Here is a 16,385-nt window from a genome sequence, read left to right on the forward strand (position 1 = left end):
TAGCTGTGATTAAAGCTAGGTGAGTATTTATTAATGAATGAAGGCTTCTTAAAAGACACTAAAAAAATAGTTACTCTAGTCTCAGTGAGGGTGGCAGAGATAGGAAAATATACAGGGCAGTTAATTAAAAGGACAGGGGAGGAATGTCTTCCCTGCTCTGAGAGCTTAAAAAGACAACACAACCAATTAGAGTGAGCCTGCTGCTAGTTTATTTGCAGGCATGGCAAGCTGGGCTCTCTGGGACTTTTCTCAGTTCATTTAGTCGTGGCATTCATGCTCATCAAGACTAGAAATCAATGAGGACCAAATGCAGTCATTTGAAACTTTGTACAACTTAGTAATTACCCCAGCCTTCTGTTAATTCAACTGACTTTGCCTCCGACCATCAGGGTTGGAGGCAGCAGTGGAGTGAAGAATGTCAACAGTGAGAGGGTGTCGTGGCAGACAGAGAGGGGTGAGTGACCGGAAATGAGCGGGAGGAGAGAGAGCAGGTGGAGAAAGGAGTCCGATCAGGGAGGAATGAAAACACATGAAGGAATAGGCCGAAGGAGAGAGGACCATGGGCATGAATATCGAAGTGATAGGAAGGGTCAGGATCCCTTCCAGTGCTTCAGTATTCTTAGGTCTGCAACAAACCCTTTGAAGAATTGAGTTTAACTTGAAGGGAAAAGATGAGCAAGAAACAAGAGCATTTTAAACATAAGCTTTTTTTAAATTTAAGATCAGAACTAACATTACACAGTTGTTTGATTTCACTTAGAAATATCTTGGCCATATTCCCATGGAGTGCTTCCTAAAGCGCCATGCATATATTAGTTGGTTGTAGTCTCACCCCAGGAATATAAACTGGTACTATTTCCTGAGCCCCAGAATAGTTTGCCTGTGCTACTCAGACTGCAGTGAGACAGCCTGGCTAATTGGCTCCAGCTGGCTTCAGCACCTCTGCTCTCATCTCTAGTATTTGTATATTACATTTCTGTGAAAGTTTGTCTTGGTTTGAGAATGTAACATTCACAAAAGGGCCTGGGGAGCTGCACATGATGGTGCAGTGCACACCTCTAATCCCAGCCCTCAGGAGGCAGAGGCAGGCCTGGTCTACGGAGTGAGTTCCAGGACAGCCAGGACTACATAGTGAAACCCTGTCTCAAATGAGCGAACAAACACATCAGCAATCGGCTCCCCCCTGCTTTCCTTTAGTTGGAGTAATTTGAGAAAGTTTCTTGAACTGGATAGTAGAACACTGAAGTATTGTATGTGCCTCTCTCCAGTGAACTGAATCTGTTTCTGTTTGGTCCCAGCAACCAAACTATCTATACTTCTCTAATAATGCTGTGAATTCTTGGGCTTTAAACCATGTTAACCTGTGCCAAAGAAAGTTGGCAGCTTCCAGAACGCTCAGCCTTGAACGCTAGCTACATGGCTTCTAGTAATGCTTCTGTTGCCCAAAACCTCAGGAATTCTTCTAAGATGTCCAGAAGTCAGTCTTCCATATAGAAAGCAGTAGTACCTGGTGCAATCACCTCCCTTAGTCAACCTTAAAATTAAAGCCTTGGGTATTTGTTGCCAGGTATCTGTCTAGAAACGTATTTGAATTTGTTTTGCTGCCCTAATGGGGTAAGATGTTTACAATCTGTAGAGGTGTGGAATGAAGTTAGTAGGTTTTCCAGGACCTGGGAAGAGTGTTGGGTTTAGTATTGTACTTCAGAAGACAAGGCTTAAGCTGTTTATGGGGACCAGGAAGACTTTCTTGAGAAAGTATGGGTGCCCAAACCAGGCATCTGTCCCAAAGATTCCTGCATAACTCCTTGTATGCTTCATGGTTCAAAACTCGGGAGGCAGAGGCAGGCGGATCTCTATGAGTTCGAGGCCAGCCTGGGCTACAGCGTGAGTTCCAAGAAAGGCACAAAGCTACACAGAGAAACCTGTCTCAAAAAAAAAACCAAAAAGAAAAACGGGGAAAAAAAGGTAGTGTAACACTTAGGAATCCATTTGAGGCTGTCTTATCTTTTAAGAAGAAAAGTTGTGCAGCTTGAAAATTGTATGATTTTCATTACTTGTTTATTTTGGTTTTTCAAAACAGGTTTTCTCCGTGTAGTCCAAGCTGTCTTGGCATTTCTTCTGTAGACCAGGCTGGCCTCCTGAGTGCTGGGATTAAAGGTGTGAGCCACCACCATCCGGCTATGTTTTTTATTTCTGATATTGAGACTAGTCTGCTTGCTAGTGTGAAGAGGATAGGGAGATATGACTGGGAATTGTGACTTAGCTGAGAAATGTTTGGGGCAAGTAGGAGAACTTCTGTAGTTGGGAAGGAAATTCACACCTGCCTTGGTTTTTTTTTTTTTTTTTTTTGAATTGCTATTGCTTTCCTTTTGTTAGTGTTAGCATTTGAAGGCTAGGGTAGCTAGCTGTTCTCCTAGATTGTGTGCAAGATTGTGGGGAAGCACTTACCTGAGGACTTCTTGAATTTCTTCCACAGTTGATGGTTCATGGATTTTCAGAGTGGCATCTGGAGTGCTTGGAATTTGATACTGGTGCCTTTGGGTATCATTGGCCACATCATACACTCAGCAAATACTCACATCAGCTACCCAGTGATAGGGAACAGGAATTCAGAGGAATGAATCGGTCTGTGTTTTAACTGATTGCAGACTCATTTACTAGAAGCATTCTTGATAATTTGAAATTCCTTAGCATCACCATCATAACATTATTTCTGGCTGTTAATTAGTATTAATCAGGTTTCTGTTACTGTTATTTAAAAAAAAAACTAAGAATTATGTTTCTGGTGCCATTGCTTTGAGATTCTGGCTAAGGAAACATCCAAGGCACAGCAAACTACTTGTCTTGTTGATTTGGAGGAAAAGGTCACCGTTTCCTTGGGGACTTGCCTCCAGTAACCTAAAAATCTATTGTGCTACCCTAGGCCTTGAGTACATGGACCTTTGAGGGTTATTGAACATACAAACTGTAATAGAAAACAAAGTTCAATGTGGTGCACACCCCTTTAATCCCTTCCCTTAGAAGGTAGAGGATCCCTTGAGTTAGAAGCCAGCCAAGATTACATTGTGAGACTCTGTCTCAAAGTTCTTCAGAAAGTTTCTCAAAATCACTTCTATTCGGCTTACTCTGTGCATTTAAACTGGAAAAGTCCCCTGCAGATCCACAGTCCGATGTGGATCTCCTGTCAGTGGCCAACGTTAGCAGGAAAGGATATTATTCTCCCTAAGCTGAAGTCACAGATCCCTTAGTGATAGGGTCTGCCTCCTTCCCCACCTCCTGTCATTTCTGTGAAATGAATGATCCCTCAGATAACAGCCAGATGTGCCTTTGCCTTTTGAACAATAGGTACCTGCATCTTAGCATTTAGAAATTGCTGGGGCTGGAGAGATGGCTCAGAGGTTAAGAGCACTGGCTGTTCTTCCAGAGGTCATGAGTTCAATTCCCAGCAACCACGTGGTGGCTTACAACCATCTGTAATGAGATCTGGTGCCCTCTTCTGGCCTGCTGTCATAGATGCTGTATACATAATAAATAAATAAATCTTTTTAAAAAAAGAAAGAAAGAAATTGCCATTCTGTGGGAAATTTCTGTGTGTAAAAAAAAAACTTGTTTTTTTTTTTATGTGTATGAATGTTTTGCCTGAATGTATGCCTGTGCACCATGCCTTCGGGGTATAGAAAAAGGCATTGGGACCCCTGGAACTGTAGTTACATTTGGTTGTGAGCCAAGGTATGGGTGCTGGGAATCAAACCTGAGTCCTCTACAAGAGTAACAAATGCTCTAAGCTCCTGGGGCATCGCCAGCTCTTTAGGGTAGAATCTTAAAAAAACATCTTAATTTATAGTGTGTTTTCTGAGCCAATAACTGCTTGGTTTATTACTAATTCCAGGAGTAGGTAGTTGTTGAAATTTATGTGTCTCTATCATAGTCAATGCTACGTCATTATACCCCAAGAATTTACCTTACTATACTTGGTCGGGGCGGGAGTGGGGAGGTACTTTCCAGATCTCCTCTTAGCAAAGGTTCTACTCTCTTGGTCTTTATTATGCTTCTCCTGTTTTATTTTGTTTTTAACTGCTTTTATAACTGTAGTGAAGTAATGAAGATTCCATGTAGCGCATTCATTTTCAGAATTCTCTTTGTGTTGTGCCCCAAAGTCTTTTACTGCCCCATAAATAAGGTAACATGACTCCTAGCCACACAGAGAGTTGATGCTGGACTTAGCAAGCACTCAAATTAGTGGCCAAGCCAAAAGAGGCCATGCAGTATGCTTGGCCTTCTCTCTTAACTCTTTTAAAGCTGTAGTATCGGCCGGGCGGTGCACGCCTTTAATCCCAGCACTCGGGAAGCAGAGGCAGGCGGATCTCTGAGTTCGAGGCCAACCTGGTCTACAAAGCGAGTTCCAGGAAAGGCACAAAGCTACACAGAGAAACCCTGTCTCAAAAAAAGCAAAAACAAAAAAAAATAAATAAATAATAAAATAAAGCTGTAGTATCACTTGGTGTTTTTTTTTTTTTCCTTTACCTCCACTGTGTATATACTAATACCAAAGTTTGTTTGCTTGGTTTTTACTTAACCAAGGTCAGATTCTTTTTTATTTGCAAAATAAATAAAATGAATAATTATTTAAAACTTTCAATATTGGCTGGTCCTGTGGTGCTGAGTTCTGAGAACTTTCAGATCATTGTCATAGAAGGTGATGCCCAGTGTATCCAATTGCCACACTGGTCTACAGAGAGGAGAGGAGAATGAATGAGATCAGTGCAGGAGATGCGTGGCTCAATGACAAAGCATGTGTTTAAACGTGCAATTCTCTGGTTCCATCCCCAGCACCGAAGAAAGGGAAAGCTTTCCCATCAGTCTTCCTTTTAGCTCAACCCCAGTGTGTATTTCATGCTGTAATAATATATCCCTTTCTCTGCCTGCCCAACCCCAGGAAGTAGAGACTGTTCCCAAAATGAATTTGCTTTTAAATGACCATTTATAACAATCTCTTCTACAGATAATATCACCTACTGCATTGTTTTTGGCTGCAAAAGTGGAAGAACAGGCTCGAAAGCTTGAACATGTTATCAAAGTAGCACACGCTTGTCTTCACCCCCTAGAGCCACTGCTGGATACAAAATGTGATGTATGTAAAAAGGGAGGGAGGTGCTTTTGTTGTCTTCGTTTTCTTTATAAATTTGACACCAGGAACCGTCTGACGGGAAAACTTTTTGTATGCTTCATGAACTCATATGTCATCCTGAATTATATAAGATTTTGAATCATGCTACTTGATTCACAGTTATTTTGAAGTGTTGGTGAATGACTGTCTTAGGGTCTCTAGTGCTGTGAAGAGACACTATGACCATGGCAACTCTTACAAAGAAAACATTTAATTGGGGATAGCTTACGGTTTCAGAGGTTGAGTTCATTGTCATCATGGCAGGACATAGCTTCGTGCAGGCAGACATGGTGCTGGAGAAGGGGCCAAGTGCCCTACATCTTGATCCGCAGCAGCATAAATAAAAACTGTATTTGGGCATAGCTTGAACATATATGAGACCTCAAAGCCTACCCCCACCGTTGCACACTTCCTCTACCAAGACCACACTCCCTAATAGTGCCACTCCCTACGGGCCAAGCATTCAAACACATGAATCTGTGGGGTCATTCCTATTCAAACCACCACAGTGACTTATCCTCACAGTGCACCTGCAGTAGAAAGGGTAGGTCCTGTGTGACCTATTGGTAGATGTGCCTAAGACCAGAAGTTGAATAACTCCTATGAAACTGTTGATAGAGGAAGGAATAGAGACTCCAGTGTACTCTAGATTGGTGACTCTTCTCAAATTCTGACATCCTAAAATGAGAGCTGCAAGTGTGGGCCATTGCAGTTATTTTTTTAGCATTATGGGCAAGTCATTCAATCAGGAATCTTCACCCACTTAATGACTACCAAGTTATGTTAGTTCCATTTGATTTAGGTCATGTTTAAAGTCCTAAGTTTAGGCTCTAATAGAAGATTGGTACATTGGTGCTATGTTTTAAATGAACAAAATGCCATTGTGTACATTGAATAATAAGCAATTTGTAATTGTTTAACAATGGTTCTCATAGTTACTATTAATAGAATAAACTCACTCTAGTGTGTACATGCTAATGTTTTAAAATCAGGTCAGTGACATTAAAGGTAATTTCACTCTCTGGGTTTAGTGTGTTCTCAGAAAAAGCATGCATGTGTGTGTACATGAATTTAGAGCAGATGTACACCAGGGTCCAGCTCTGTGTGTAGACTGGGCTAGCCTCAAACTGAGTTATTCTGCCTCAGCCTCCTAAGGGTGTAGCTACCATGCCATCTTAAATGTGATATATTGCTTCCTTCTCACCTGGGTCAGTTGTTAGGGTCCATAAGACTGGGGTGGCAAGAAAACTTCTATGTTCTTTCTTCCAAGAGCTTTATGAAAGGGAGATTGGTCCTTGAATTTTAAGGGGAAGATTCTGTGATAATTTGTATCTCTGTGGTAAATGATCTAGGGACTTAAGATTTGCCTTTTCTAGGGAAGTTAATTTTAAAAATAACTCACAGATACAAGTTGGTAAGTTTTCTCTCAAAAGGCAGATTTAAGTGCTCTTCCTCAGCTTGACGGTCCTGTACTTGGTGTCTAGAAGCACCAGGGCCTGTGAACTTGTACTGTGCAGACTGTGGGTTAACCTACCCTGCTTCATGACACTGTTTTATTTGTTCCTTTGCCTTTGTTGACTATCTATTAAAAGTGGTTCCATTTAGACTTGTCCCAAGAGCGGTCTGTTCCCTCAGTTTCTTTGCCACATATTTGCAAGCAACAGCTGTACTGTAATCCTCATGAGATCTAACGGTCCAGGACTCTAGTGGTGTTGTATCTATCTAAACATCTAATATCATTTTTGTCTGACAGGCTTATCTTCAGCAGACTCAAGAACTGGTTTTACTTGAAACCATAATGCTACAAACACTGGGTATGTGCTCATATTGTTTTGTGTTCACTAATACAATATTCTAAACAAAATTTCTAGAATAGCTTCTTAGTGAAGAAAGTTGTTTAAAACTAGTTTGGGCCAGGTGGTGGTGGTGCACACCCTTCATCTCAGTACTGGGAGGGAGGCAAAGGCAGGTGGATCTCCATGAGTTCCAGGGTAGCCAAAGCCACACAGAAACCCTTTCTCCAAAAAAACAAGAATGTTAGACTTAATCCAAAGTTAGGTGGTTCTGAGAGCGGAACCTAGCAGGCTGAGGTCAGATAAATACAAGCTCTGAGGAAATCCAAATTTAAATCTATAGACTTCTCTGACCACCGTTGTAAGCTTGGGGCAGTTTTCTTCCCTTTTACATTTCCATCCCGCATATATGGAAGAAAGACTGCAAACCTTTTGTTTCTATTTCACTGTTATTCCATTTTCAAATGTTGAATAGAAATATACGTACAAACAGGAATGGTAGTCCATGACTTTAATCCCAGCCCTCGGGAGGCAGAGGCAGGCAGCTCTCTGAGTTTGACGACTTCCGGGACTACACAGTAACTCTGCTAAACAAAGAAAAAAGGAAGTAGAAATACAGCTACATGTGCTGGTAGATTTTTATTATAAAAGTAGCGTATTTAAAGCACAAGAATTAAGTTTTATTAGAAGATAAAAAAAAGTGAGTGTATTGCCTCTTCATCCAATTATTTGACATATTGTCTTGATTACAAAGTTTATGAGTTCTATTTATTTGCTGTTAATATGTTCCGTATTTTTATGGTATGAAGGCATTACATAGGAGCTGAAGGTGGGGTCAGGTAGAAGGACGCTCCTGGGTTCCATCCCCAGTGCCACTAACACAAATAGTCCCTGTGTGATGTGCATGTCTAATGACACATGCTTAAACATGGAGAATGAGTGCATACTGTTTCCGTGTACATTAAAACTACATATCTTTATTTGAAATGTTATTTTGCTAGTTAATTACAGGAGATAAATAAAATACACCTTTATAAATCCTGATTACTCATTTGTTAGCGTTCTAAAGATACTAGATAATAAAAACAAAAATCCTGCCACATGGAAGAACTGATTGGATATTCATTGAAAGCTTGCCAGCATTTTTCCTTGAATTTCTGAAGCTCTCTTTGGAAATGTCTGCCTGTGTAGCTCACTGTCTGCGTGGTTCTAGTTAGGAGATGGAGCTGTGCTCCTGTGATTTACCAGGAAAGTGAAGAGAGCTGCTCTATGTTAAGTTCGTTGATGCTGCTGTGGGCAGCAGGTATGTTTAGGAAAAATGTTTTTTCCACATCTTTTGAAACAAAGATTTTGAGTATTAAAAAGAGAATATGTAAGCTACAGCCATAGTAATAACTATTTGATGATTTGAACATAGCTTGGATGAATTAAAATTAAAATTCTAAATTTCAGATCAGGTTGGCCTTGATGTTTAAATAATTGTCTGTTTTCCTATTAAGACATAAGAAATTAGTTATCCTTTATTCTGGAGGGTAATGGACATGTCAGCAATGAGAAGCTTTAATGTTGGCTTTGGATTTCCCTTTAATACTGAAGAGTGTATTAGACATGATCATATGGTGAACTGCATTGCCCAGGCAAGTATTGTAATGGTAAGTAGTTGGGAAAAAAAGTGCTTCTCATTTCAGGTTTTGAGATCACCATTGAACACCCACACACAGATGTAGTGAAATGCACCCAATTAGTAAGAGGTGAGTGGTCCCTCAGCCACCTGGGATGAATGTTGATGGTTTTTTCCCTCTAGCATTGGTATGGATGCAATATATTCTTCTAGTCTTTGGGTTTTATTAAGAAGGGCAAATATAAGCTGGGCAGTTGTGGCACACTTCTTTAATCCCAGCACCTAGGAGGTAGAGACAGGTGGATCTCTGTCAGTTTGAGACCAGCCTGGTCTACAAAGTGAGTTCCAGGATAGCCAGGGCTACACAGAGAAACCTTGTCTCAAAAAGTGGGAGGGAGGGGCAAATGTCATTTTGAAATAGTACTCATCTACTGTATGAATACTGTTTCAACTGTATGCGCTTCTCCAAGTGCATTTGGTTGCTTCTGTGTGATAATGGAGAAAACTAACAAAACATATCATACACCACTGTGGTTCCTATGAAGCCACATGTGAGCAGCAGCCCGTTGCATTTGCTGTGGCTCTAGAACTCTTCCCACAGGTTGCCAGTGTTGCTCTGGTTCCCGTTTGGGTTGTTTGTGGGCACATCACAGCCTCTAGGGACCACTTCTGTCCTTTTTCTCTTTTTGAAAATAAGATCCTGTGGTTTTGGTCTCTTACTTGCAGGACTTTTAAGGTTTATTTATTTATTTTTTTTTTAAATGGATAATACTTTTAAAGACCTTGGGGTTTTTGTTTTAGAAAGTGTGCTTGCGTGCGTGCGTGCGTGCGTGCGTGCGTGCGTGCATTAGTATTTAGCTCAATAGTCTCATTCATTCTAAATTGAATTCATTTTATATCTAGATAGCATTTTATTTTACTAATGGTAGCATTGGAAAACAAGCCTAGAGTCTTCATAACCAGCACCCTTGCTAACAGTAGAGTTCTAAGACTCATATTTAATCCTAGGATCACACATTATCAGTCAATCACTTGTAAACTACAGTATTTTAATTATGCTTCCTGTTCTTCACAATCATACAAATATATTTTGTAGCACATTCTCTTCCCTAGTTACAGGATAGTACAAAATTAAATAGCTAACTTAACTAGTTGTAGATGTTGAGTTAAGAAAAGCTTGTAGGTTAATCTCCCTGAAAACTTGAAAGAATAAACTCGTCTTTGCAAGGTAGCACACCATGTAATTTGCTCTAAGTCAAGAGCCTAATGAAGAAAGATATTAGTGTGTGTTTAGCAAAGGTTTATGTATTGCCCTAGGAAATAAGCTGTATTTTAAATTAACACTTCACAAAATCTACAGATTTGATGTTCTGCTAAAGTCTGTCTAGCCTGAACCTTGAATAGAATACAAAGTGTGTGTGTGTGTGTGTGTGTGTGTGTGTGTGTGTGTGTGTGTGTGTGTGTGTGTGTGTGTTCTCATGGGTTGGAGCAGGGGTGGGGGAGAGCTCTGTCTGACTCAGCTTTGAGGTAGCTGAGCTTCTTCCCTTTAAAGATGTTCTTTCATGTTTAGTGTCTTTGTTTCTTTTGTTCTGTTATGACTTTGAACTAACAAGAACAGTTGCCCTTCATTCTTGTGTATTGAATTTAGAAACCGTCCTTAGGAGATGTGATGCCACAATTGAATGTTTTTATTCTTCTATGGGGTGCTTGTTTGTTTGGTGGTGGGTAGATGTGATTCATGTAAAGCCCTCCCCTCCCGCTCCAGAGGAGACAGTTGCTCCTTTGCTGCAGAATTGGCTGTTGTCATTTTACAGGGACCTTTCACTCTGATCTCTCCTTCCCTCCCCACCAGGAAAGAATGCCATACTTAAGTCACCCTGCCTCCAAGACCTCTGGTGCTCTGACAGTCTTCCTTAGCACAGCTCTGCCAGACCCAATCCCTTTTGTTAAACCTTCCCTTGATGATCACATGGGGCAGCGGGGATTACAGGTGCCAAGAGTGAAAACCAGGAGGGGAAAGAGTCTGGGGACTAGAGAGGGTGGGGTTCGGGGCTACCACGCTAGGTGAACCGTGATTTTTGAACAGAAGGGGTGGGGGTGGGGCTGGTGAGGTCCTTCCTTTTGGGGAGAATATGGGGTAGGAGAAGGGAAGGAAAACTATTTAATGTCTTAAGAAACTAGTTAAAAATTCCTTTCCTGTTGGAGACCAGTGTAGGAAGCATCCTTATTCCCCCTAGAGTACTCCTCTTTGTAGGTGTTATCTCTAGTTGGAGTTTGTAAGTTAAACAAGTGTAGTGGGGCTGCCTACATTGTGTTCATGTGTAAACAGCATGTGCTCTGAGGGGGGGTGGGGGCTGCTTTGTTCCTTTTTGAAGGAAATTTAAGCCAGCCTAAATAATGATGACAGGATTAAGTTTGGCAGGCAACTCTTTGTATTTTGTATTAGACTTCAAAAATCTTTTCTTCTTCTTCTTCTTTTTGTTTTTTGTTTTTTGTTTTTTTAATCCAGGAGAATGCTTTATTTCAACTTTTAGCTGACTAGATGCTTAACTTAGTAACAAGTTTAGCCTAGCTAAAAGCAAATCGGCTTGTTTCTCAGATCTATGGGGGATAGCAAGAAACATTTGAGTGAATGTTGTTGAAGATTGTCAGTAGTATAGAAAATGATGGCGCTCTTGTGATATTTGTAAGTAGTAAGTAAATTTTACTTTTTGTGTACAAATCTTTGATGTCTTGTTGTATTAAGAGTTGGGTGGTGTTTACACGCTGAAGCTGATGACGTTGTCTTTGCTCTTCTTTCTTTTCTTACAGCAAGCAAGGATTTGGCACAGACATCCTATTTCATGGCTACCAACAGGTTGTTATCCTGACCCTCTTTGTTGCACTGTTGTAGCACACTATAGCTTCCTTTAATGCAGGGCCCCCTCAACGTGTCTCTTGCCCTTGTTGCAACAGGAGACTGGACCATCTACTGTGGTGGTACCTTCCTGGTTGCTTTGCGGTGTATTGTACAAGGGACTTTGGGCACAGAGGGGTTAAATGCACACTGTGAAGTGTAGTGGTGCTTTCTGGTGGCATATTCTCGATTTGTGAGTGCATAAGTCTAAACTTGGTAGCCTGAATAGCAGCTAAAGATTACACAGAGCTAAACTTAACCTAGAAACTTGGTAAGTATAAAGCTATTTCTAGTTTACAATTATAGTTAAATGACATTCTTTTTTAATTTTCACATTGATCCAATCTTTTAAAATAATTGCTAAAGTTTCTTAAGTAAAATTTATGTGATTTGGGACTTGTTCCAGATAATATTCCAAATAGCAAATTAGAAATAGTCAAGTATTATCAGTGCCTAGGCTTGCAGAGATACAATCTTTTTTTTATTTTTTAAGTCCCGCTTTTCCATTTATAGAAAGTAAAAATGTAGTATGTATTTGTGGCTCTTTAGTAATTGTTTAATCTATTCTAAATAGAAGAATAGTTTGAAGGAGGCTCTAGAATTGAATGTATAATTCTGTTCTGGGTTGGTATTAAATGTTGAAAGCTTTTTAAGTGGGCACTGTGGAAATAGGAACCAAACTACCTTTTTGGATTAGCAAAACTTAGTTTGCTGGGCATGGTGGCATGTCCTTGTCATCCCAGCCCTGGAAGATGGAGACAAGATCAGGATTTCAGGGTTGTCCTTGACTACATAGAGAGTTTGAGGCCAGTCTGGGCTACATGAGACCCTGTCTCAAAAAACTTGGTTTAAAAAGCTAACCTGTGAAATGTCATGTGCCCAATTGTTGGTACATAATGAAAAGGAAAGATAATATTTACTAGTATTGGCCTATTTTGAGCCTTGGAATTTTATGGCCAAAGGTAAGTTCTTTGAGGCTTTGCTGGCACAGACACAGAATTTTACATGAACTGAAAGCTCTGACTTACTAAGAAGTATTTCTGCTGTTAAGCCACATCAAATGGTCTGATCTTTGATTGTGCTGTGAAAATTGCTTTGTTTTATAACGTCTTTATATTTTTGCTGTAACGTTAAAAAAAAAGAATCAAGACTACCTACCACAAAAAAAGGTTTAAAAGGTTATATTTTGTATATGATGATTATTGTAAATATAGTTTTTCCTTTGTATAATACTTTGTTAGGTTTTAAAACAAAAAAATTATTAATATTAATCATGTAAATAAAATATTACTATGTTATGGAGGGGTGAGAATGAGGGAAGTGTTTCATTATCTATGTAAAGGGTTTTTTATTGTAATTTTCAGTAGTTTTAGCTCTGAATTTAATAGAATATCATTATGTAAAGCACTTCTCATTTTATGTTTGCTTTGGTCTTACTGGCAATGTTTTCTTTGTCTTACATATTTTGAATTGTTGTGGCCCTCCACTTTTAAACCTGCTCTACACCAGTTTGCATCTTACGACCTTCTGTCTCCAGTACAAACCCACGGTCATAGCATGTGTGTGCATTCATTTGGCTTGCAAATGGTCCAATTGGGAGATCCCTGTGTCAACGGATGGAAAGCACTGGTGGGAATATGTGGACCCTACGGTTACCCTAGAGCTGCTAGATGGTAAGCAGAGGGAAGAGGTCCTTTTCTATGTAAAGAATATACTGTAAGCTTTTTCTGTATGTGCGCTGCCTACCTGAAGTACTACCAGTGCTGGTCAGTCCACAGGTATACCACAGTGGCTCCAGTGTTAATTCCAGATGTCCTTTAATTTATTAGTATTCAGATTTCAGAAGATAACATCTCTTTAAAAGCTTGAATTTAATTCCCTTTTAGTAATTTGGTGGAAGAACTTAGAAGTACAATTAGGAGTACATTGAAATAAGGAACCTATGAACCACATCAACCATCAAATGTTTACTAACCACCAGTTCACAGAAAGCCCTTTTAGGGTTTCTCAGTAAATAGAACTTTTAAATTTTATTATCTTAACGTTTGTGTACAAAGTAATGTAATGAATGAGTTTCATTATGACATTTTCAAAAAAGAGGAGTCACTGTATTTTGTTCTAATCTGTCCCCTTACCCCATTAAATACTGGAGGTTGATGGAACACGAATAAGCTAGACTGGGTGTAGGGGCACATACTGTTAATCTCAGTAATTGGGAGACAGAGGCAGATAGATCCAGGGTTCAAGGCCATCCAGGAATACACAGTGAGACCCTGTCTCACAGAAGTAAAAAACAAAGAATAGGCTGGAGATACTGCATACAGTTCATTTTGTTTGTTAGATAAGAGCTGTTGAAGGACACTGGTTTTGCTGAGTTGGAACCGTGTTGACTAGGACTAGGGTATAGCTAGGTAATAAATGTGTCCTCGGAACCTATAAGGTCCTGGGCTCAATGCCAAGCACTTTGAGAAGTGTAAGCTCAAAGCTGGGTACTAATTCCTGTATAAACTGAAACATTAGGCCAAGGGGCTTTTCCCTTACGATGTTCTCTTACATTATTAGTTGGGAATAAATAGTACAAGTCCTGCCAGTTGTGAACCTGAGATTGGAGGGTCTCTGGTAAGAAACAGTAGTCACCGATTTAAAAATGAGACAGATTGTTGAGATGAGTGATTAGCACTCTCCAGCAGGTGCTAGGTTTCAGAAAGAGTAGACAACAAACTGAGCAGACGTCAGGGTTTCGGCATCCTCTTTTTAGATCCCAGTCTCTATTTACAAGGGAAAGGTTGGTGGGGAGCCAGGCTTCACCTGGTTACTATTAAAAACACTAACTTACTATGGAAGTGCAGAGCCCTGAGTTCTGGAGTCTGTGGGGCAGTGGGGTTTCTGTTGGGAATAGAGCTCCACATCAGCTGAGCAGGAGTCAGTAGTGGGGCTGCAGGTCACATTTGCCTAACTGGCTACAGTTGGCCTGCCCTGTGTATAAACCGTGAATCTTTTTATTTCTCCTCTCGGGAGTGGGAGATATATGAATATATATGTATATATATATTCGTATTCCTGTCACCTGTCATGCTCTAACAAGCTGAGCTAACAGCTGAAGATGCTGTTTTTAAATGGTTGGTTTTATTCAGTTTATTTGGAGGAAAGCAAATCTAACAACCAGTAAAGGCCTTTTCATTGGCTCCCTTTGCCCTGTCCTTGAAAAGTCCAGTAACTGTGTCATCACTGTCTGACCTCGGCTGTCAGGAGCAGTAAGGCATCTGCCATATGGACACTTACCTTACATCCTTGACCTCAGAGCCACCTGGGTTTTCCTCCACTTCTAGTCTGTATAGGCTCAAGTTCAGGATTGATTTGGAAGTTGAAACTCAGTATATTAAAATAGTACCATAATTTCTGTTTTGATCAAGTTGTCTTGAATTGTCTGTACTAGTTCTACTATTATTACTTCCTGAAGCTATGTATTTAGTAACTGCCCCCAAACAGCATTGGCTCAGATTTAGCCTAATTATAAGATTCTCTGCATGTGAGTATGGGTATGTGTGTAAAGTGGTTTGTGTCTCATTCTGTCTGTAGTTTAGCTCTAAGGAAGAAAGATCTCAGTAAAGAAGTCCCTAGAAGTTGGAGTCAGGAGAGTCAGTTTGAGGCCATACTCCCAGGCCAGCCTAGGCTATACATGAGTCCCTGTCAATGGATGGATGGAGAGATGGAGAGAGAGATAGGAGAAAGGCCACTATTTTAGACCTCATACTCTATAGTGCATGAGCTTCTTTGTTTATATTAACAGGTTATTACAAAATTTGACAGAATAAGATACTTAGGAAAGGCAAAGCTTGCATTTGTCTGCTATGTGCAGACAAAATTTGTGCAGGAAATTTGAAGCAGAACATCCTCATTCACACTGGACCCAAAAGGAAACGGAGTTCCCACCACTGGATATTTTATTTTATCTAGACTTGATCAAAAAGCTCCTGAGATTAAAAAGGAAACAGTCTTGGAAATACTGAGGAAGTTCCATCTGAAATTGATGGTTGATGTAGAGTTTAGTTGATGAATGCTCTTTAGCATAATTTTTATAGACTGATCTTGGTGACGGTGGTATAATACAGTCGTCATTGTCTGGGGTGCTGGGCATTGAACCCAGAGTCTCCTGTGTGCTAGGCAAGTACCACTGAACTGCACCTCATCCCTTCGCAGGCTGAGTTTGGTTAGTTGTCATGCTACGACAACCTTTAGATTGAGTGTTCTTGGCAAGGATGCTGCACAAGTCAGTTGTGCCTTGGGTGCCTTGCTTGCCTCTCAAAGCATGGGACAGTGTTGACTCAGTGTGTCTTACCACCATGCTGGTCACGTGGTATAACAGTGGGGTTACTGAATTCTTCATTGTGAAGCTATTCTTTCTCTTTATAATGAGATGAGCTCTTAGGACCCCTTTTAAATATTGCCCACTTGAGAGAAGTTCAGATCCTAAAGGCACCGTCTAAGCTTTAAATTTAAATTTTATTTTTAGAGCTAACACATGAGTTTCTACAAATATTGGAGAAAACGCCTAGTAGGTTGAAGAGGATTCGAAACTGGAGGGTAAGAGAATTGGCAGGATTTAACAAAATGTATCAGTTTGTCACTCCTCTAGCAATTGCCTAGCAAACGGTTTGAAATGGAATGATTAAATACTGCGCTTTGCAGTATTCCCCTACGGTATACCACACTCGGACTGCAGGTGCTCATACTTGCTCAGCTCCTGTGTCCAGTGGACTCCATGTCATAGCTTTTTTTATTAGTATTATTATTATCAGTCATGGGGAAACTCCCTTAGCTTTACAAGTGAGGCTAAAGCCTGCACAAGTTACTGTCTCAAGTGCTGGGTTAGGATGTAATTGTATCTGATTCTCCAAACTTCGAGTC

At 40.3% G+C, this 16,385-nt stretch overlaps 1 protein-coding gene across 7 annotated transcripts in view; it reads left to right on the forward strand.

Annotated features, from left to right (window-relative positions):
• The window catches only part of Ccnt2 (cyclin T2), a 32,490-nt gene that overhangs the window by 11,819 nt on the left and 4,286 nt on the right, over window positions 1–16,385 (forward strand). For 2 of the 7 annotated variants that reach the window (XM_006992976.4, XM_006992975.4), the window contains exons 3-8: window positions 5,003–5,131; window positions 6,921–6,981; window positions 8,649–8,711; window positions 11,393–11,438; window positions 12,987–13,150; window positions 15,991–16,061. In XM_006992976.4, coding sequence (XP_006993038.1) covers window positions 5,003–5,131; window positions 6,921–6,981; window positions 8,649–8,711; window positions 11,393–11,438; window positions 12,987–13,150; window positions 15,991–16,061 — 534 coding nt within the window. Of the gene's footprint in view, window positions 1–5,002; window positions 5,132–6,920; window positions 6,982–8,459; window positions 8,712–10,669; window positions 11,275–11,392; window positions 11,749–12,986; window positions 13,151–15,990; window positions 16,062–16,385 lie in introns of those variants that run through there. The other 5 variants (XM_076547289.1, XR_443144.4, XM_076547290.1 and 2 more) reach the window with 5 other exon arrangements.

This window comes from Peromyscus maniculatus, chromosome 11 (genome assembly GCF_049852395.1).
Source record: "Peromyscus maniculatus bairdii isolate BWxNUB_F1_BW_parent chromosome 11, HU_Pman_BW_mat_3.1, whole genome shotgun sequence".
NCBI lineage: Eukaryota > Metazoa > Chordata > Mammalia > Rodentia > Cricetidae > Peromyscus > Peromyscus maniculatus.